The sequence below is a fragment of the Rhagoletis zephyria genome, unplaced genomic scaffold, assembly GCF_001687245.7.
Source record: "Rhagoletis zephyria isolate East Lansing unplaced genomic scaffold, Rhagoletis_zephyria_1.1 Rzeph_scaffold_12520, whole genome shotgun sequence".
Classification (NCBI taxonomy): Eukaryota; Metazoa; Arthropoda; class Insecta; order Diptera; family Tephritidae; genus Rhagoletis; species Rhagoletis zephyria.
The window spans coordinates 1946-17167 of NW_016169594.1; the positions used below are offsets into that span (position 1 = coordinate 1946).

Sequence of the window (15222 nt, forward strand, 5' to 3'; positions counted from 1 at the left end):
AATGTGTTTCACGTGACGAGTAATACGATATTGTAGGTGACGAAAAGACAAGCGAAAAGCGGATCGAGACACACCATCTCTTAGTTGATTTCGAAACCGCTTTCGACATCATGAAAAGAAGTTTCAGGGATGTCTAAATTTGGTATTCCGATTCAATCGATACGGAGCAAGGTTAGGAAGATAAAACGAGCTGCAGAACTGAACCGCTCATGTAGAATTTTTTGCGAGGGCTTACAATTGCTGGCGTATTCAGAGTGCATGGTCATCATTGCATGTCTGTGCTAGCTTCTCGAAATCGGATACAGAACCAAAGCGCGTGAGTGTGCTGCTGAACGAAAATACGACGAAGTACTTATCTTCTGTCAGGACTCATGTGACTGTTCCATTTCATTTGTTGAGAGCTCTACCTCCATGGTATGATTTAGGGGCCTTTGAACGTCAACGATAGCGAATACAGTCGACGATGGAACGAGAAGCTATAAAAGCATTACAATGGTATAAACATAGTGCTGCGAGTGAAAATACAGCGACTCTGCTTGCTCGGCCATGTCAAACGACTCGTCAACTCGAAATCCGAGGGAGAGAGGGGGCCCTTCCGCGATGGAAAGATGAGGTGGAGAAGGACTTGACTACAATTGACACCAGCTGACACAGCAGAGAAATGACTGACGTCAGAGCCGCCAAAATCGCTTAGGCGGTGGTAACAGCGCCAATCATCAGGTAAGCTTTAATTAGGCTGGCATACATTGGCAACTTATTGTCATGAAATTACTCCAACGTACTACTAGCTAGTGCTTTTTTTCAGTTACGGTTACCCTAGATAGCAACTTGCGGAGCTGTTGAAATTTGTGTTTGTTGGTTCTTCTGACCAAGAAAGAATATCAAGTATTTGGGAATGAACTTTTGTTTCGCCTTGTAAAATTGATTTCGAATGACATTGGTTTCCCGTTGCGTCATAACGCATAAAAATTTATGTACATATTTAGCATTTAATTATATCAAGCTATCGGTTTTATTAAAGTATAGATTTACTTAAGCCCTAGACACGCTAAATTATATGTTTCGGAAATGGGGATGTGCAATTTTGTTTTCAATAATAAAAAAAAATTTGAACTACTTAAAATGCACTAATTTCCATATCAATGCAATTCGCGTGCAATGCCATAGAGNAACACGTGTTCACTAATTTCATTAGGAGTTTCACGTAATCAGAAGCATTTGAATTAGGCGACTAAGAGGCTCCCCGTCTTTCGCACAGATTTCCGGTTGAAATGGTTTTGCAAGTAGATCGGAGCGATGAAGGAATATTAAAAGTATTTTTTTTTCTGTTTTCCACGGCTTGTTTAAAGAAATTCTAAATTCTACAGGCGTTAGGCGACTTACTAAGTATCACTGGCACATAGCCGCTCATCTAAGCAAGCCGGCCAGGCCAGAGTAGGCTTGACCTAATTAATCCTCTTTGATTAAATGCTTCTCCTGAGGCTTCCAGAATCTCTGAAGCTCAATCAGGCGATGCGTCACTTTTGTCAAATGACAGAGATTTGTTAGTTTTGAGCTCGAGGAGATCGGTAGCCACCGAAGCGCGTAAATCCTGCTTTACCGAAGCATAGACATTAACATACATACATACGACGACACAGTCTCGCCGTCTTCTAGGTCCATTTCACAGAAAAGTCAAGTACTCACAATTTCGTGTTAGAAGCAGTCTAACCCTGTCACCGGCAATTAATATTTTACAATGGCAGCAGGTAACGAAAGTATGCCAAGCCTTGTGCGTCGCTGAGCTCCACTTCACAATCCATGTTCCAATGCAATTTTCAACCGTACCAGCTCAAGCCTATTCGTCTATTTTTCACAAGTCTGCATATGGCCTCACGCACAATTTTTGATTTTACGCTATTCCGGAACATAACGGAACATAAGTTGCGCAAGTGGAGTATAAATGATGCCTTTCTTTCCGGTGGCAGGCTGCTAATGAGAGGCTTTTCAATATCATCCACCCCTTTGAAAGTGAGATGTTTATCTCCGTCTACAACATTCAATGCGGACTACATTTGATCGCCGACGATGTGAAATACCTCAGCTGCCGAAATCGGGACTGTCGAGAGTCCTCTCAATATCCGTAAAGGTCGCTAGGTTATACTTATTCGATTCTTATCTGTACATACTCAGTCATCAAACTCATCCAAAGAAGTATCGCAGGACTTTTCTTTCTGGTATGCACGCTGGCTTAAGTTAATCGGCTTATAAAGAAGTGGAAGGATTTCACTTTGGTAGAAATGATTGCAAGCTTATACACCGGAAGCATTTAGGAGCATCATAAAGGTTTTACCCCAATGTGGCTCCTTTTGTATGTAGCTCAATGAGATACTGGCCCCATGTACATACTACATATATCCATTGAATATGGAAACAAGAAATCTATACCCCTTTCCAAGGGTAGATGGCGGGTAGATGTCATCCGGGCCAGGAGATTTATAAGCAGAGAAATCCAGTGAATTTTCGTAATGTATATTGAGGAGTGCCGTTCAATCGCTACTGCAAGGCGTACAATAGATTACATACAAAAAAAGGACAATGGGTTAACTATCAAATAGCCACTGTGGTTAATAAAGCATTGGCACATAGGTGGCGCTATTGACACCTGCTATGAATGTTTGAATTGTATTTTACGAAAATATTTATGTTTTTGGTAAAATTGAAGCTCTTCGGTAATATTATAATAATAGTAATAGTTCGATAACTTGTGCTCCGCAGTTGTTAAGCTAATCACTGCCAATTCTCTGACGTCATACGTTAATCGCGTAAAGTAAAACAAATATTTAAACACGGCAATGGTAGTTTAACAATGTAGAGGAGGCTACTGATTAACATCAATACTTATGCAAAAATTATAACAGCAAACCACTAGTATCGTATTGGAACAGATCTTATCGCTACAATGTAATAAAACTGCTGTTATAAGTCTTGATAAGACCAAATCACCACAAGATAAGCGCCAAATTTTATTTTAAGTAGTAAATCTGCCAATAATTCCAAGAAAGTAGTTTTTAAATTAGAGATGTGTTAATTTTATGCGGTTTCTTAAAATAGGGAGAGTGCGCTCCTTACACAGAGTTGGTAAAGGGCGAATAGAAATAGGAGAGGCGTTTTTTATATGATTTTAATGAAAAATTTGCGCAATTTACTGAATGGACCGAGATGGCAAGAGAGAAGGAAGCTTTGAGGCAAAAAACTAGTGTTGGGCAGTATCGATACCAAAAGTACTCAGAACTCGATTTTAAAAAGGATCGACAGCGCCCGAGTTTTAAAAGTATCGAGACTGAGTAGTCCAAAGAACCAGTACTCACAAAAGAACTCGAAAGTACTCAGTACTCAAAAATACTATGTTCCAATAGTCGCTTTGATACTGTACTCAAGATCGATTCAATGTCGAATATACTTAAAAAGTACTGAGTTTTATTTACATTTAACGGTATTCAGAAATGATTGTACTCAATTTGCAGTTTCAATAATTGTCAAGTACGATACTTGTACCCAGTACAGTTAGCCATTCATTTGACGTAATTTGGAATTCATATCGCACGTTTACTGATATAACGAAGTATTTCAAAATATCAATTTTGTGGAAAAACGCAATCAAAGTTTTATCATTTCATACAGTTGGTATGCAAAAAGACGGATGGAAAGGCACATATCTTCGCCATATTTGGGAAGTTTGGTTATCTGTTGGACTGAACATATTCTACTTATCAAGCCTATTAATTGCATAATAAAATCTCCAAAAACGTAAATTTTGAGTTACACCACTATACTAGTAAACGTGCGATATATTGATTCAAATAAAATACTGCCAGCTTGTGAGATTTCTACACTAAGTATTGAAATATTACCAACATGTGTATATTTAAAGAAAGTACTCAGTACTCTGAAAAATACCCGATCCTTTAAAGTATCGATGTCAAATAACTCGATCCTCAAAAGTACTCGATACTTCCCAACATTGCAAAAAACCCTATCGCTGTTTTTGGCATTCAATATTCCCACTAAAAAGATATGTAAATCTTCATTTCGTCGTTATTCGAACAAAATTTAATTGATTTAAAATGCTTTGACATTTTGTAAAAGGCCAGAATATGAATTTTTCTCAGANATTTGAAATTTTGTAAAAGGCCAGAATATGAATTTTTCTCAGAATTTTTATAAACTGTACAAACATGACATATGTCGATATGATTGATTCCAAATATTAAGCGATACCAGTAATCACAATAACAAATACTGCATGGCAATTACTTAAGTTAAACAGTAACACAATAAATTCGCCAGCGTTAGACTGCAACATAGAAGTAGGGTAAAACGCTACATGCGTGCGATTAGCAAAGTACTTGAGAATGGTAAAAACGTTAAATTAACAACTTACATAAATACATACATATGTATGTACGTATCCAGTGATTGATAAGCTCTAATGTGGGCCATAAATACTTAGCAATATACTATATTGTATGCTAACCCGTTGACTGTTTTAGTTTTATGTTATGTATGTAGTTTAAGTGGACGAATAGGCATTTACTTAGTTGTTAAGTGACTGCGGTGCGTGAAAGACGATCGAAAAAAACGATGAAGTGGACAATGGGTGTCGTCGTGGTATTGGCTGCGCTTGCTTTGCTAAGCACTACCCGAGCAGAGAACGAACAGGCGGCAGATAATGAAAATATTTTCCAACGCACCTTTAACAAGCTCCATCAGGAGCCGCCACCACCAAAGCCTGCGTCACAAAATCGCGCCAATGTAGAATATTTATGGATTGAACAAAAATTGGATAATTTTAATGAGACAGAAACGCGCACCTGGCAAATGGTAGGGGGAGTGCAGCATACGGTATCGGTCATATCATTAGCACTCGAATTCAAAGAGATTTCGTTTGCTACATTTTGTTCTATATAACGAATAAACACAATTTATGTTTATATAGAAGAAAACCGCAACACCTTCGGCAAAAAAAATTAAAAATTTAAAAATCAACCATAATCTTTAACCACTTGGAAGTTCGACATTTACACTAAAATTGAGTTGTAGCATTGACACATTAAGTTAAACTTTTGGCAAATAAAATTAATCTTTTGGCAAATAAATTTAATCTTTTGGCAAATAAATTTAATCTTTTGGTAAACAAAAGTAATTTTTGGCAAATAAAATTGATCTTTTGGCAAATAAATTTAATCTTTTGGCAAATAAATTTAACCTTTTGGCAAATAAAATTAAACTCTAATGTAGTACTAAACAGTGTTTGAAAAAGTAAAAAAATGCACTAAAAAACTGTTTTTGCTGCGCTAGGAAGGCATTTTTTTTACTTTTGACGCTTAGCTTTACTGCACCAATATCAAGGGTTAACCTGCAGGATAGCTGAAAAGTGTTTTTTGGTTTTTCTGTTCTGTTGATTTCACTGCTCACTTCGAAAATGTTTTCTTTTTGGAAATTTCAGGATATAAATACATTTTTTTGTACCTGCATTTGAAACTATATTAAGGGAGATTTGTAGTATTTTAAATGTCTTTTATCCAATTTGGCCAGAAAGCGTGGTTTGGTTGAAAAAAAGTGTGCCAGATAGTTTGACGAATATTTGACACTATGCTGTGACAGAACTTTTGGAAAGTGAGCAGTCAAATCAACAGAACAGAAAAACCAAAAACACTTTTCAACCATCCTGCAGGTTAAAGCTAAGCGTCAAAGGTAAAAAAAAAATCTTTCCTACCACAGCAGTTTTTTAGTGTGTTTTTTACTTTTTCAAACACTGTTTAGTACTACAGAAGAGTGTAATTTTATTGGCCAAAAGATTAACCTTTAATTAGGCGCATATAGAAAATCACACAATTAGTCGCATGGGGTCCCCAGTGACCCCAATAAAAGTGTTGAAAAGAGTTTTCAAAATAAAAAAAAAAAAAAAACCAAGTTGTGTATTGATAAAAATATTAAAGTACTCTATTATCGTTAACTTAAAAAAAAAACATAATTTCGACTTCAAACTAAAAAGAAAAAAATAAAACTTACTTCCGCCAAAAAATGTTACGTTAGTAGGCGCATGGGGCCAGACTCCAGCGAGTAGCGGCACATGTGTACACGACGATGTTCTAACCGTAACTAAATAAATAAAACGAAATGTATATTGTCATAAATATTAAAGCTCTTTATTATAGTTAACTTTAAGAAAGAAAAGCATAACTTTGACTTCAAACTTAGATACAAAAATAAAAACTAAAAAATGTTACGTGAGTGGCCAGGGCTTAAAAGAGTAGCGACAAATGTGTACACGCCGATGTTCTGGCCGTGACTTATTTACGTACCCCGCGGAGAGTTAGGAAGCTAGACAGAGCGTGAGCACGGTCCAAGCACTCCAAGACATTTTTTTCAACTTGAAATGACCTTGACCCCATGCACCTAATCAAGGATTAAATTTATTTACCAAAAGATTAATTTTATTTGTCAAAAGGTTAAATTTATTTGCCAAAAGATTAATTTTATTTGCCAAAAGATTAAATTTATTTGCCAAAAGATTAAATTACTTGCGAAAAGATTAATTTCATTTGCCAAAAGTTTAATTAACTTAATGCGTCAATCCTATATATACAGTTTTACAGTATACTTCCANACTTGCGAAAAGATTAATTTCATTTGCCAAAAGTTTAATTAACTTAATGCGTCAATCCTATATATACAGTTTTACAGTATACTTCCAAAAATTCTGGAAACAAGTTTGAAATTTGGATGAAAATTTGTTTGCTACAAAGTTTTAAACTTTGGTTTATATGGGTTTCGTTAGCGAATGAACTGCATGTTAATTGAAAATTCTTAAAATAAAATAAAGAAACTTAAGTGGCAAAAAATATTATGTTTAAATGTGGGTGCTATTGATATGACCGCTACTGTATGTATGTACATATAACCTTTACTTTAGTGTATCTTATTTTGCTTTATTTGTACAAATTTCTTTTTTAATAACCTAAAATAATTAATATTGTTTTTTATCTTTTTTATTATTTTATCTTTATTTCATCGTTTAATCTTTATTTATTTTTTACTATTTTTATTTAAGTTGTTTCTTATTTTATCATATTTTATTTTACCCTATTTGAAGGAAAATTCATTCTACATTAATTTATTTTTGTTAATTTAGCTTAATTTGTATTATTTTTAATTAAATTTATTTTTTATATTATCCTATTTCTTTTTTCTTTAATTTTAATATATCTTTTTATTAATACATACGTGTACATACATATGGATTTCAATTTTTATATTTTAATTTTGTTTGGCTTTATTTAATTTAATTTTTATTTTATATTTCTTTTTTATTTTATATTTATTTTATTCTATTATCTTTTATATACTCGGATTTTCCATCTTATTTCTACTTGCATTTTATTCTATTCTATTTTAGTTTATTTTATTTTATTTTATTTTATTTTAGTTCATTCAAATTTATTTTAATTTTAAAGTAAATTTTTTCTCCTTTAATTTTGTTATTTTCCACATTTATTATTTTTTCTTACTTTTTTATCCAATTTTTATTTAATTTACTTTATTTCATCTTTTTTATTCTACATATTATAATTTATCATACTTTACTGTTAAAACTTTTTTTATTTTTATTTAATTTAACTATAATTTTATCCAATTTAATTTTAAAATTTTGTATTTTTCAATTTTTATATTTTTTGGTTGGTTGGTTGATTGGTTTAAGTGAATAGTCACCCTGGTGACAAGCAATTAGCAAGTTTGCCGTTTTGATTCCACAACTCGTGCAATTTATATTCTAAATTGTGCAGGAATGGTTTGCCGAGTGTGTTTAGCCTTATCCTTCGACTGGGTCTTTAGAGCCCAGGTCAAGTGCGAGTGCTAGTGCAAGTGCGGCAGAACCTATTGAAGGGCAGTCCTATCCTTTCGACATGCACCCCAAAGGGCCAGTGCCCTGTGCACACTGCAGTAAATTCGTAATATAGGCCAGCTCCTACATTCATCCACTCGTTGAGATTTAACAGAGGTAGAAGAAAGTGCCTGAATAGCCGCTTGGCTATACGGGAGGATGATCACCTGCGTTCTCGCGGGTACATTCCCTTTGATGTACATTGCTGCCTCGTTAATGAAAACGCCGTGCACCAACTCCGCATTCCATCTTTGAACTATCCGTAAGACACTTAAGCCATGCAAGATCCCGAAATTTTCCTGATTCCAGTCAATGCGGCTCGGAATTTCGTGCGGGGTTTATGGTGAACCAAGGTCTTCGACAGGATATAGTCAGTGGGCTTATATTTCTTACAGCTTTGAATTTTTATTTTGAAATTTTTGGTTAAATTTCTTATTCCTTTCTTTGTTTGTTTAATTTTTTCTTCATATATTGTTTAATTTGTTTTATTTTACTTTATTTTAAATATTTCATTTTATTTTTTAATCTTGACATTTTTTATATATAGATTTTATAGTTTTTTGTTTTATTTAAATTTATGATTGTAAGTTCATCCATTATTTATTCTTCGTTATTCATACTTTTTATTTTAATTTTATTTACTATTTTTTATTCTAATGTGTATTATTTTTATTTTTTCTTTTTTTGATACATTTTTCTTCCTTTGATGTTTTAATTTGATTTTTTGTATCTATTTTAAACAGTTGGTTTCTTTTTCTAAGTTCGAAACTTTTAATTTGATTTTTTGGTTAGGTTTAACCTTTTATATTTGACTTAAATTTTTGTTTTTCATCTCGTCTATGTACTAACTTTCACCCCATACTTTGTTCAGCGCTACCTATCCAATGATGAATTCTACCAAGAAGGTGCTCCGTTTTTCATATATGTTGGCGGCGAATGGGAAATTTCAACCGGCTATGTGACCGGTGGACATATGTACGATCTGGCCAAGGAGCATAATGGCCACCTTTTCTACACCGAACATCGTTACTACGGTCAAAGCCGCCCGACAAGGTGAGGAAAACTTTACATATTTAATTTTTAAACATTTGCAAATAATTTTTCGCTCATTTTATTCCACAAAAATGTTCAGCAACATGGACAATGAAAATATTAAATATTTGCATGTGCGTCAAGCTTTAGCGGATTTGGCCCACTTTATTGAGGAAATGCGTGCCACAATACCAGGTGCCACTGAATCGAAAGTTATACTCGTTGGTGGTTCCTACTCAGCTACAATGGTGACATGGTTCAAGAAGCTGTATCCTGAATTGGCCACTGGTGTTTGGGCGTCGAGTGCGCCACTCCTTGCAAAGGTCAATTTTGTGGGTGAGTATTTATGCCGGGATATACTTTAACCTGCAAATACCCACAAAAAATCTTTAAATGCAAAAAATCAATTGTGTCTGCATGCGCCATTTCCTAACCCCCATTTTTCATTTAACCGCAGAGTACAAAGAAATAACCGGTCAATCAATTCGCCTGGTTGGCGGCGAAGCTTGCTACAACCGTATTGAAAATGGCATCGCCGAAATGGAAACTTTATTCGCAAATAAACGTGGCGCCGAAGTNCAGTAATTCAAGGACGAAATAAAGTTATTTTTTGCCAATATGAAATGATTTTCACAAATTTTTCTCAGCACTGGTCAAATTGAAGGCGTCTGCAGCAAAATCATGGAAGGCGAAAATGATATCGCTGGTGTGGCGAGCTATTTATTAACTCAATTCGGCAGCAGTTCTTGCAATCAGCTGAGCTATAAATCAATTATAGCCAGTTTGCTAGACTCCAGCTACTCTAGGAGTATAAGTAAGCGAGTTTACATAAATAGAAGGGAAGCGGAAAATGTTTGTTCATACTCATTTCAAATTCTCGTATTTTTCAGTGCGACAATGGATATACCAAACCTGTAATGAGTACGGTTGGTATCAGACTTCCGGCTCCAGAAATCAGCCATTTGGCACTAAATTCCCTGTGACGCTTTATACACAAATGTGTCAGGACATCTATGGCGAGCAGTTTACCAACGAGTTCATAAACAGCCAGGTAGCTGCCACCAATGAATTATTCGGTGGCCTTGAACCAAATGTGGAGAATGTCTACTTTACACATGGTCAATTGGATCCGTGGCGTGCGATGGGCATACAGGATGAAGAGCAGGCGACGATTCTACCGCGTAAGTGTTAAAAATAGTATAAAATAATGACAAATTAGAATTTTGGAAAACTATTGTTAATGAATTTTTGACCTTTTTTCTCAGTTTATGCCCACTGCAAGGACTTTGCCTCGATAAGCGACAGAGATACCGACGAATTGCGCACTTCGAAGCTTCAAGTCGCCAAGTTGGTACGCAAATGGCTCAGCGCTGAAGATGTGACCGAAAGCGTTACCAATAGCATAGCAATAGTTTAAAGCATTACGTAACTAATTGAAACGGGTACTTAGGGTTTAATTTATGACTTGACGATAAAGCTGAGCGAATGTGCAGTAAATAAAAGCAAAATCTACGCAAAACTAGTAAATTTGTGTTTTTTTTTAATTAGTACAAAAACATTCTGTTGATAAAAAATCTACATACATATATAACTAGTGTAGAGCATGCCGTTTTTTTTTTTTTGAAGCGAGATCTATAATTACAGATTGTGATCTTAAGATTACAGGGAAATTGTAGACTGAATATTTTTTTGCTGGCCGGAATTGCTAGCAGGACATAAAAGCTCATGCCTCAGTTTTTCGGATCGTTCAAAGGATGTTCTCAAAAAACCTTCCAGTCTGAACGGGAATCCGAGGTCTGCCCATCACGTCAGGTTCGAAGTCATTTGAAAGTCAAGTAGGGAAAAATTCATAGAATAAACCTGAAAATTCATATATTTGGGGTTTTCGACTTTCAGAACCCGAATCCAAGGTCCGTTAACCTCCATAATGTCATTTTCGAGGTCATTTGAGGGTCAAACACAAAAAAAAACGATTCAATAAAAATAAAAATTCATATACATACATAAGATTTTGTTGGCGCTGAATCCGAATATGGGGGTCCCTTGATTCTTCAAGGTCACCTAGAGGTCATGCCAAGGTCATATCTGGATCAAATTTGGAAGAATTGTATTGAATTTTCAGGTTTATTCAATGAATTTTTCCCCAATTGACCTTCAAATGACCTGGAGCCTGAAGTAATGGAGGCTAACAGACCTCGGATTCGCCTTCATCGCGCCGATTAACATAGGGATATGTGTATGTAGGGGCTTGGTTCAATATGCAGAAAGTTTTTTTTTTGTATAAACCTATTTTATTGATTGAAATTGAATAAGTTTTTCTCTCCCTCAGCCATTACTTGTTTAACTATTTCGCTGCATTGGCATAATGAAGGAACGACCACTCGAGTCACTAGGTAGCACAATTAACAACTAACAACCGATCTTATCGCACAAGAGTAATAAAATTGCTTATTATAAGTCTTGATATGGCCAAGCACCATAAGATAAGCGCCAAATTTAAATAATTTTATGTGGTGAATTCCAAATAGAGAGTAGAGGAAGTGTATGTATGATGTTAATGAAAATTTTCTGCAATTGACTGAAGTGAAAAGAGCTTTGAGGCAAAAAGCCTTGTCGAGTTTTTCATACTCAATATTCCCGTTATGTTAGGTTAAACGGGCAGCTCTGAATAAGAGTTCACTCGGAGGCCGCAGAGGCCCATTGTGATGCCCATGGGGGTTACCCCAAGCCTATCCCTACATGTCTTCGAACCATTTTGATTTTCTGGCGAATCCTAGCAGTCCTTCCAGAGGAGCTTTCCCCAAGATATCCAGATTCTCGAAGAAGTGGTCCCCAAGAAACTTGAGGCGTTTTCCTCGAAGTGCTGGACACTCGCAAAGGAAGTGCTGGACGGATTCTAGCTCCTCCTCATCCCTGTAGCTTCTACAGAAATCATTATGCGGGGCTCCGAACCTGGCGGCCCGTTAAAAATTTAAATCTTCATTCCAACTTTTTGTGAAAGTCGCCAAAATAGGCTTAGTACTAGAAAACCTATGGAAAAAATAAAGTAAAGTAAAATAAAGTACTGAGGGCTCGATCGACTCTGAAATGCAATAACAAATACTGCATGGAGAGTATTTAAGTTCAAAGTAACACATTTAGTTCGCTTGTTTGAGACTACAAAATGAAAATATGGTAAAGCGCTACACGCGTGCTTGAGAATGGTAAATAAGTTAAAAGAGCAACATGCGTAGGCAGTGATTGATAAGCTCTAATATGGGCCATAAATCTGAGAACTGTACTACATAACCCGTTAACTGTTTTAGTTTTATGTTATGTATGTAGTTTAAGTGGACGAATAGGCATTTTAATTTTGATTTGCTTAGTTGTTAAGTGACTGCGGTGTGTGAAAGGCGATCGAAAAAAAAAAACAATGAAGTGGACAATGGGTGTCGTCGTGGTATTGGCTGCGTTTGACTTGCTCAGCAAAACCCGAGCGGAGAACGAACAGGCGGCAGATAATGCAAATATTTTCCAACGCACCTTTAGAAGGCTCCATCAGGAGCCGCAACTACCAGAACCTGCATCACAAAATCGCGTCAGCGCACAGTATTTATGGATTGAACAAAAATTGGATCATTTTAATGAGACAGACACGCGCACATGGCAAATGGTGGGACGAGTGCAGTGGTGTTATTTTTAGTGTTGGGAAGTATCGAGTAATTTTGAGGATCGAGTTCTTTGTTACCTTTGCTTTTGAGGTTCAGGTATTTTTGAGAGTACTGAGCACTTACTTTGAATATCGAAAATACTTTTTTGAAGCCTAAGCGCAATGAGTGCAATCATTTCTGAATACCTTTAAATGTTAATGGACTCAGTACTTTTAAGTATACATATATTAGACACTTAATAGTGAATCGATGCTGAGTTATTGTATCAAAATGTTGATTGCAACAGAGTATTTTTGAGTAGTGAGTACTTTTGAGTTATTTTAAGTTCTCCGTACTTCGAGTTCTTTTGTGAGTGAGTACTGAGTACTATGGAGTACTCAGTATCGATACTTTTAAAAATCGTGTACTGTCGATCGTTTTCAGAATCGAGTTCTGAGTACTTCTGATATCGATACTGCCCAACACGTTTATTTTAGTTTGTATTTTTTAATTTTTTATCTTATTATTTATAATTTCCATACTAAATTTATCTCGCTTTTTATAAAAATATAGTTCATTCTACAGCAAAACCCACAAGAATCAATATTTTTAATTTCATAATGCGAATGCAAATATTCGCAACAACCCTGATACGAACTCAATCAACAATTCGTGTTTGCGAGAAAAAAATTGCATTATCCATAATAAAGATGCGTTAATATTTTAGTAGTTAGTACCTACCTCAATATCCGCAAAACAAAATGAAAATAAAAAACTTCGAAAAAATAATGTTGATAAACAAAGATATCAGAAGGTACCTCAGAATTTTATAGAAAGAATATTTTGGAAGCAAACTTAATAGAAATTAACTTTTGGAATCTAATAAATTAAATAAATATCTTAACATAAGAAAATTCTTGTTAAAATTAACAAGATACAAATTGTTATTAAAAAATGTGGCAACCCTAAACAAAACTATTCCTGGATTAAATCTCTCTAAAATATCTTTCAGCTGATGTGCATATTAAGTTATTTCAATTAAATTTTTTGGATTTAAAAAAAAGTGGTGACCTTACACTATAATTCCAACGACATACCGACACCCGAGTGTGATCGAAAACGCCCTATCTCAGAAAACTTTTCAAGAACGCCTTATTTCATAATTTTATTGTTAAACACCAAAATTTGGTTAAACGCCCTATTTAATTTTAATTTTTTTTCTGTTTAGTTTTAAATTAATAAAATTTGTATTAATTTTTATTTTCATCTAATCGCGTAAATGCCACGCAAAAGCGTTAAATTCGTAAATAACCCGGATTTTTATACAAAGTTAATCAAGTATAAGAGGTTAACGTGGTTACGTTTAGATAAATTGCCCTATTATATTTATTTTATGGCATTTTAGTTTGTTGATTTTTTTTTTTTTTTTAATTTTGCTTTTCGTAGTTCATACCTTTTTATTTTGATTTTATTTTCCTTTCATCTTTTTTGATTTTATTCCTTTTTTTATTCTATTTTTTTCGTTCGTTTTTAATTTTATTTTCGGTATTTATTTTTTAATTTTTTTCCAAGCTTTAATTTTTTAATTTGATTTGTAATCTTAATTTATTCGAATTTATTTAATATTTCAGCGCTACGTATCTAATGATGAATTCTACCAAGAAGGTGCTCCGCTTTTCATATTTGTTGGCGGTGAAACGGAGAGTACACCCGCCCTTGTGACCGCTGGACATTTGTACGATCTAGCCAAGGAGCATAATGGTCACCTTTTCCGCACCGAACATCGTTACTACGGTCAAAGTCGCCCGACAAAGTGAGGAAAGCTTAACTAAATAAACAATTTTATTTCCTTAATATTTGAAAATTTTTTCCCCTTTTCGTTTTATGCCACAAAAATGTTCAGCAACTTGGACAACGAAAATATCAAATATTTACATGTGCGTCAAGCTATAGCGGATTTGGCCCACTTTATTGGGGAGATGCGTGCCACAATAGCAGGCGCCACTGAATCGAAGGTTATACTCGCTGGTGGTTCCTATTCAGCCACACTCGCGACATGGTTCAAGAAACTGTATCCTGAATTGGTAACTGGTGTTTGGTCATCGAGTGCGCCACTCCTTGCAAAGGTCAATTTTGTGGGTGAGTATATATGCCGGGATATACTTTAACCTGCAAATACCCACAAAAAATCTTTAAATGCAAAAAATCAATTGTGTCTGCATGCGGCATTTCCTAAACCCCATTTTTCGNACGGTTGGTATCAGACTTCCGGCTCCAGAAATCAGCCATTTGGCACTAAATTCCCTGTGACGCTTTATACACAAATGTGTCAGGACATCTATGGCGAGCAGTTTACCAACGAGTTCATAAACAGCCAGGTAGCTGCCACCAATGAATTATTCGGTGGCCTTGAACCAAATGTGGAGAATGTCTACTTTACACATGGTCAATTGGATCCGTGGCGTGCGATGGGCATACAGGATGAAGAGCAGGCGACGATTCTACCGCGTAAATGCTGATAATTAGTATATTTAGTATATAAGACATACAAATTACAATTTTTGAAAACCATTGTTAATGAATTTTTGGCCTTGTTTCTTAGTCTATGCCCACTGCAAGGACTTTGGCTCGATA

At 35.2% G+C, this 15222-nt stretch overlaps 1 protein-coding gene and 1 pseudogene across 1 annotated transcript; both read left to right on the top strand.

Annotated features, from left to right (window-relative positions):
- Positions 1–4623: 4623 nt before the first annotated feature.
- On the top strand, positions 4624–10376 carry LOC108377680 (putative serine protease K12H4.7; annotated as a pseudogene).
- Positions 10377–12371: 1995 nt separating this feature from the next.
- On the top strand, positions 12372–15219 carry LOC108377681 (putative serine protease K12H4.7; the record flags this gene model as incomplete). Its single annotated transcript, XM_017633948.1, has 5 exons — positions 12372–12611; positions 14220–14401; positions 14492–14727; positions 14833–15096; positions 15191–15219. Coding segments are annotated over exons 1-5 (951 nt in total), but the record flags the coding sequence as incomplete, so codon positions are not given.
- Between the last annotated feature and the right edge of the window lie 3 nt (positions 15220–15222).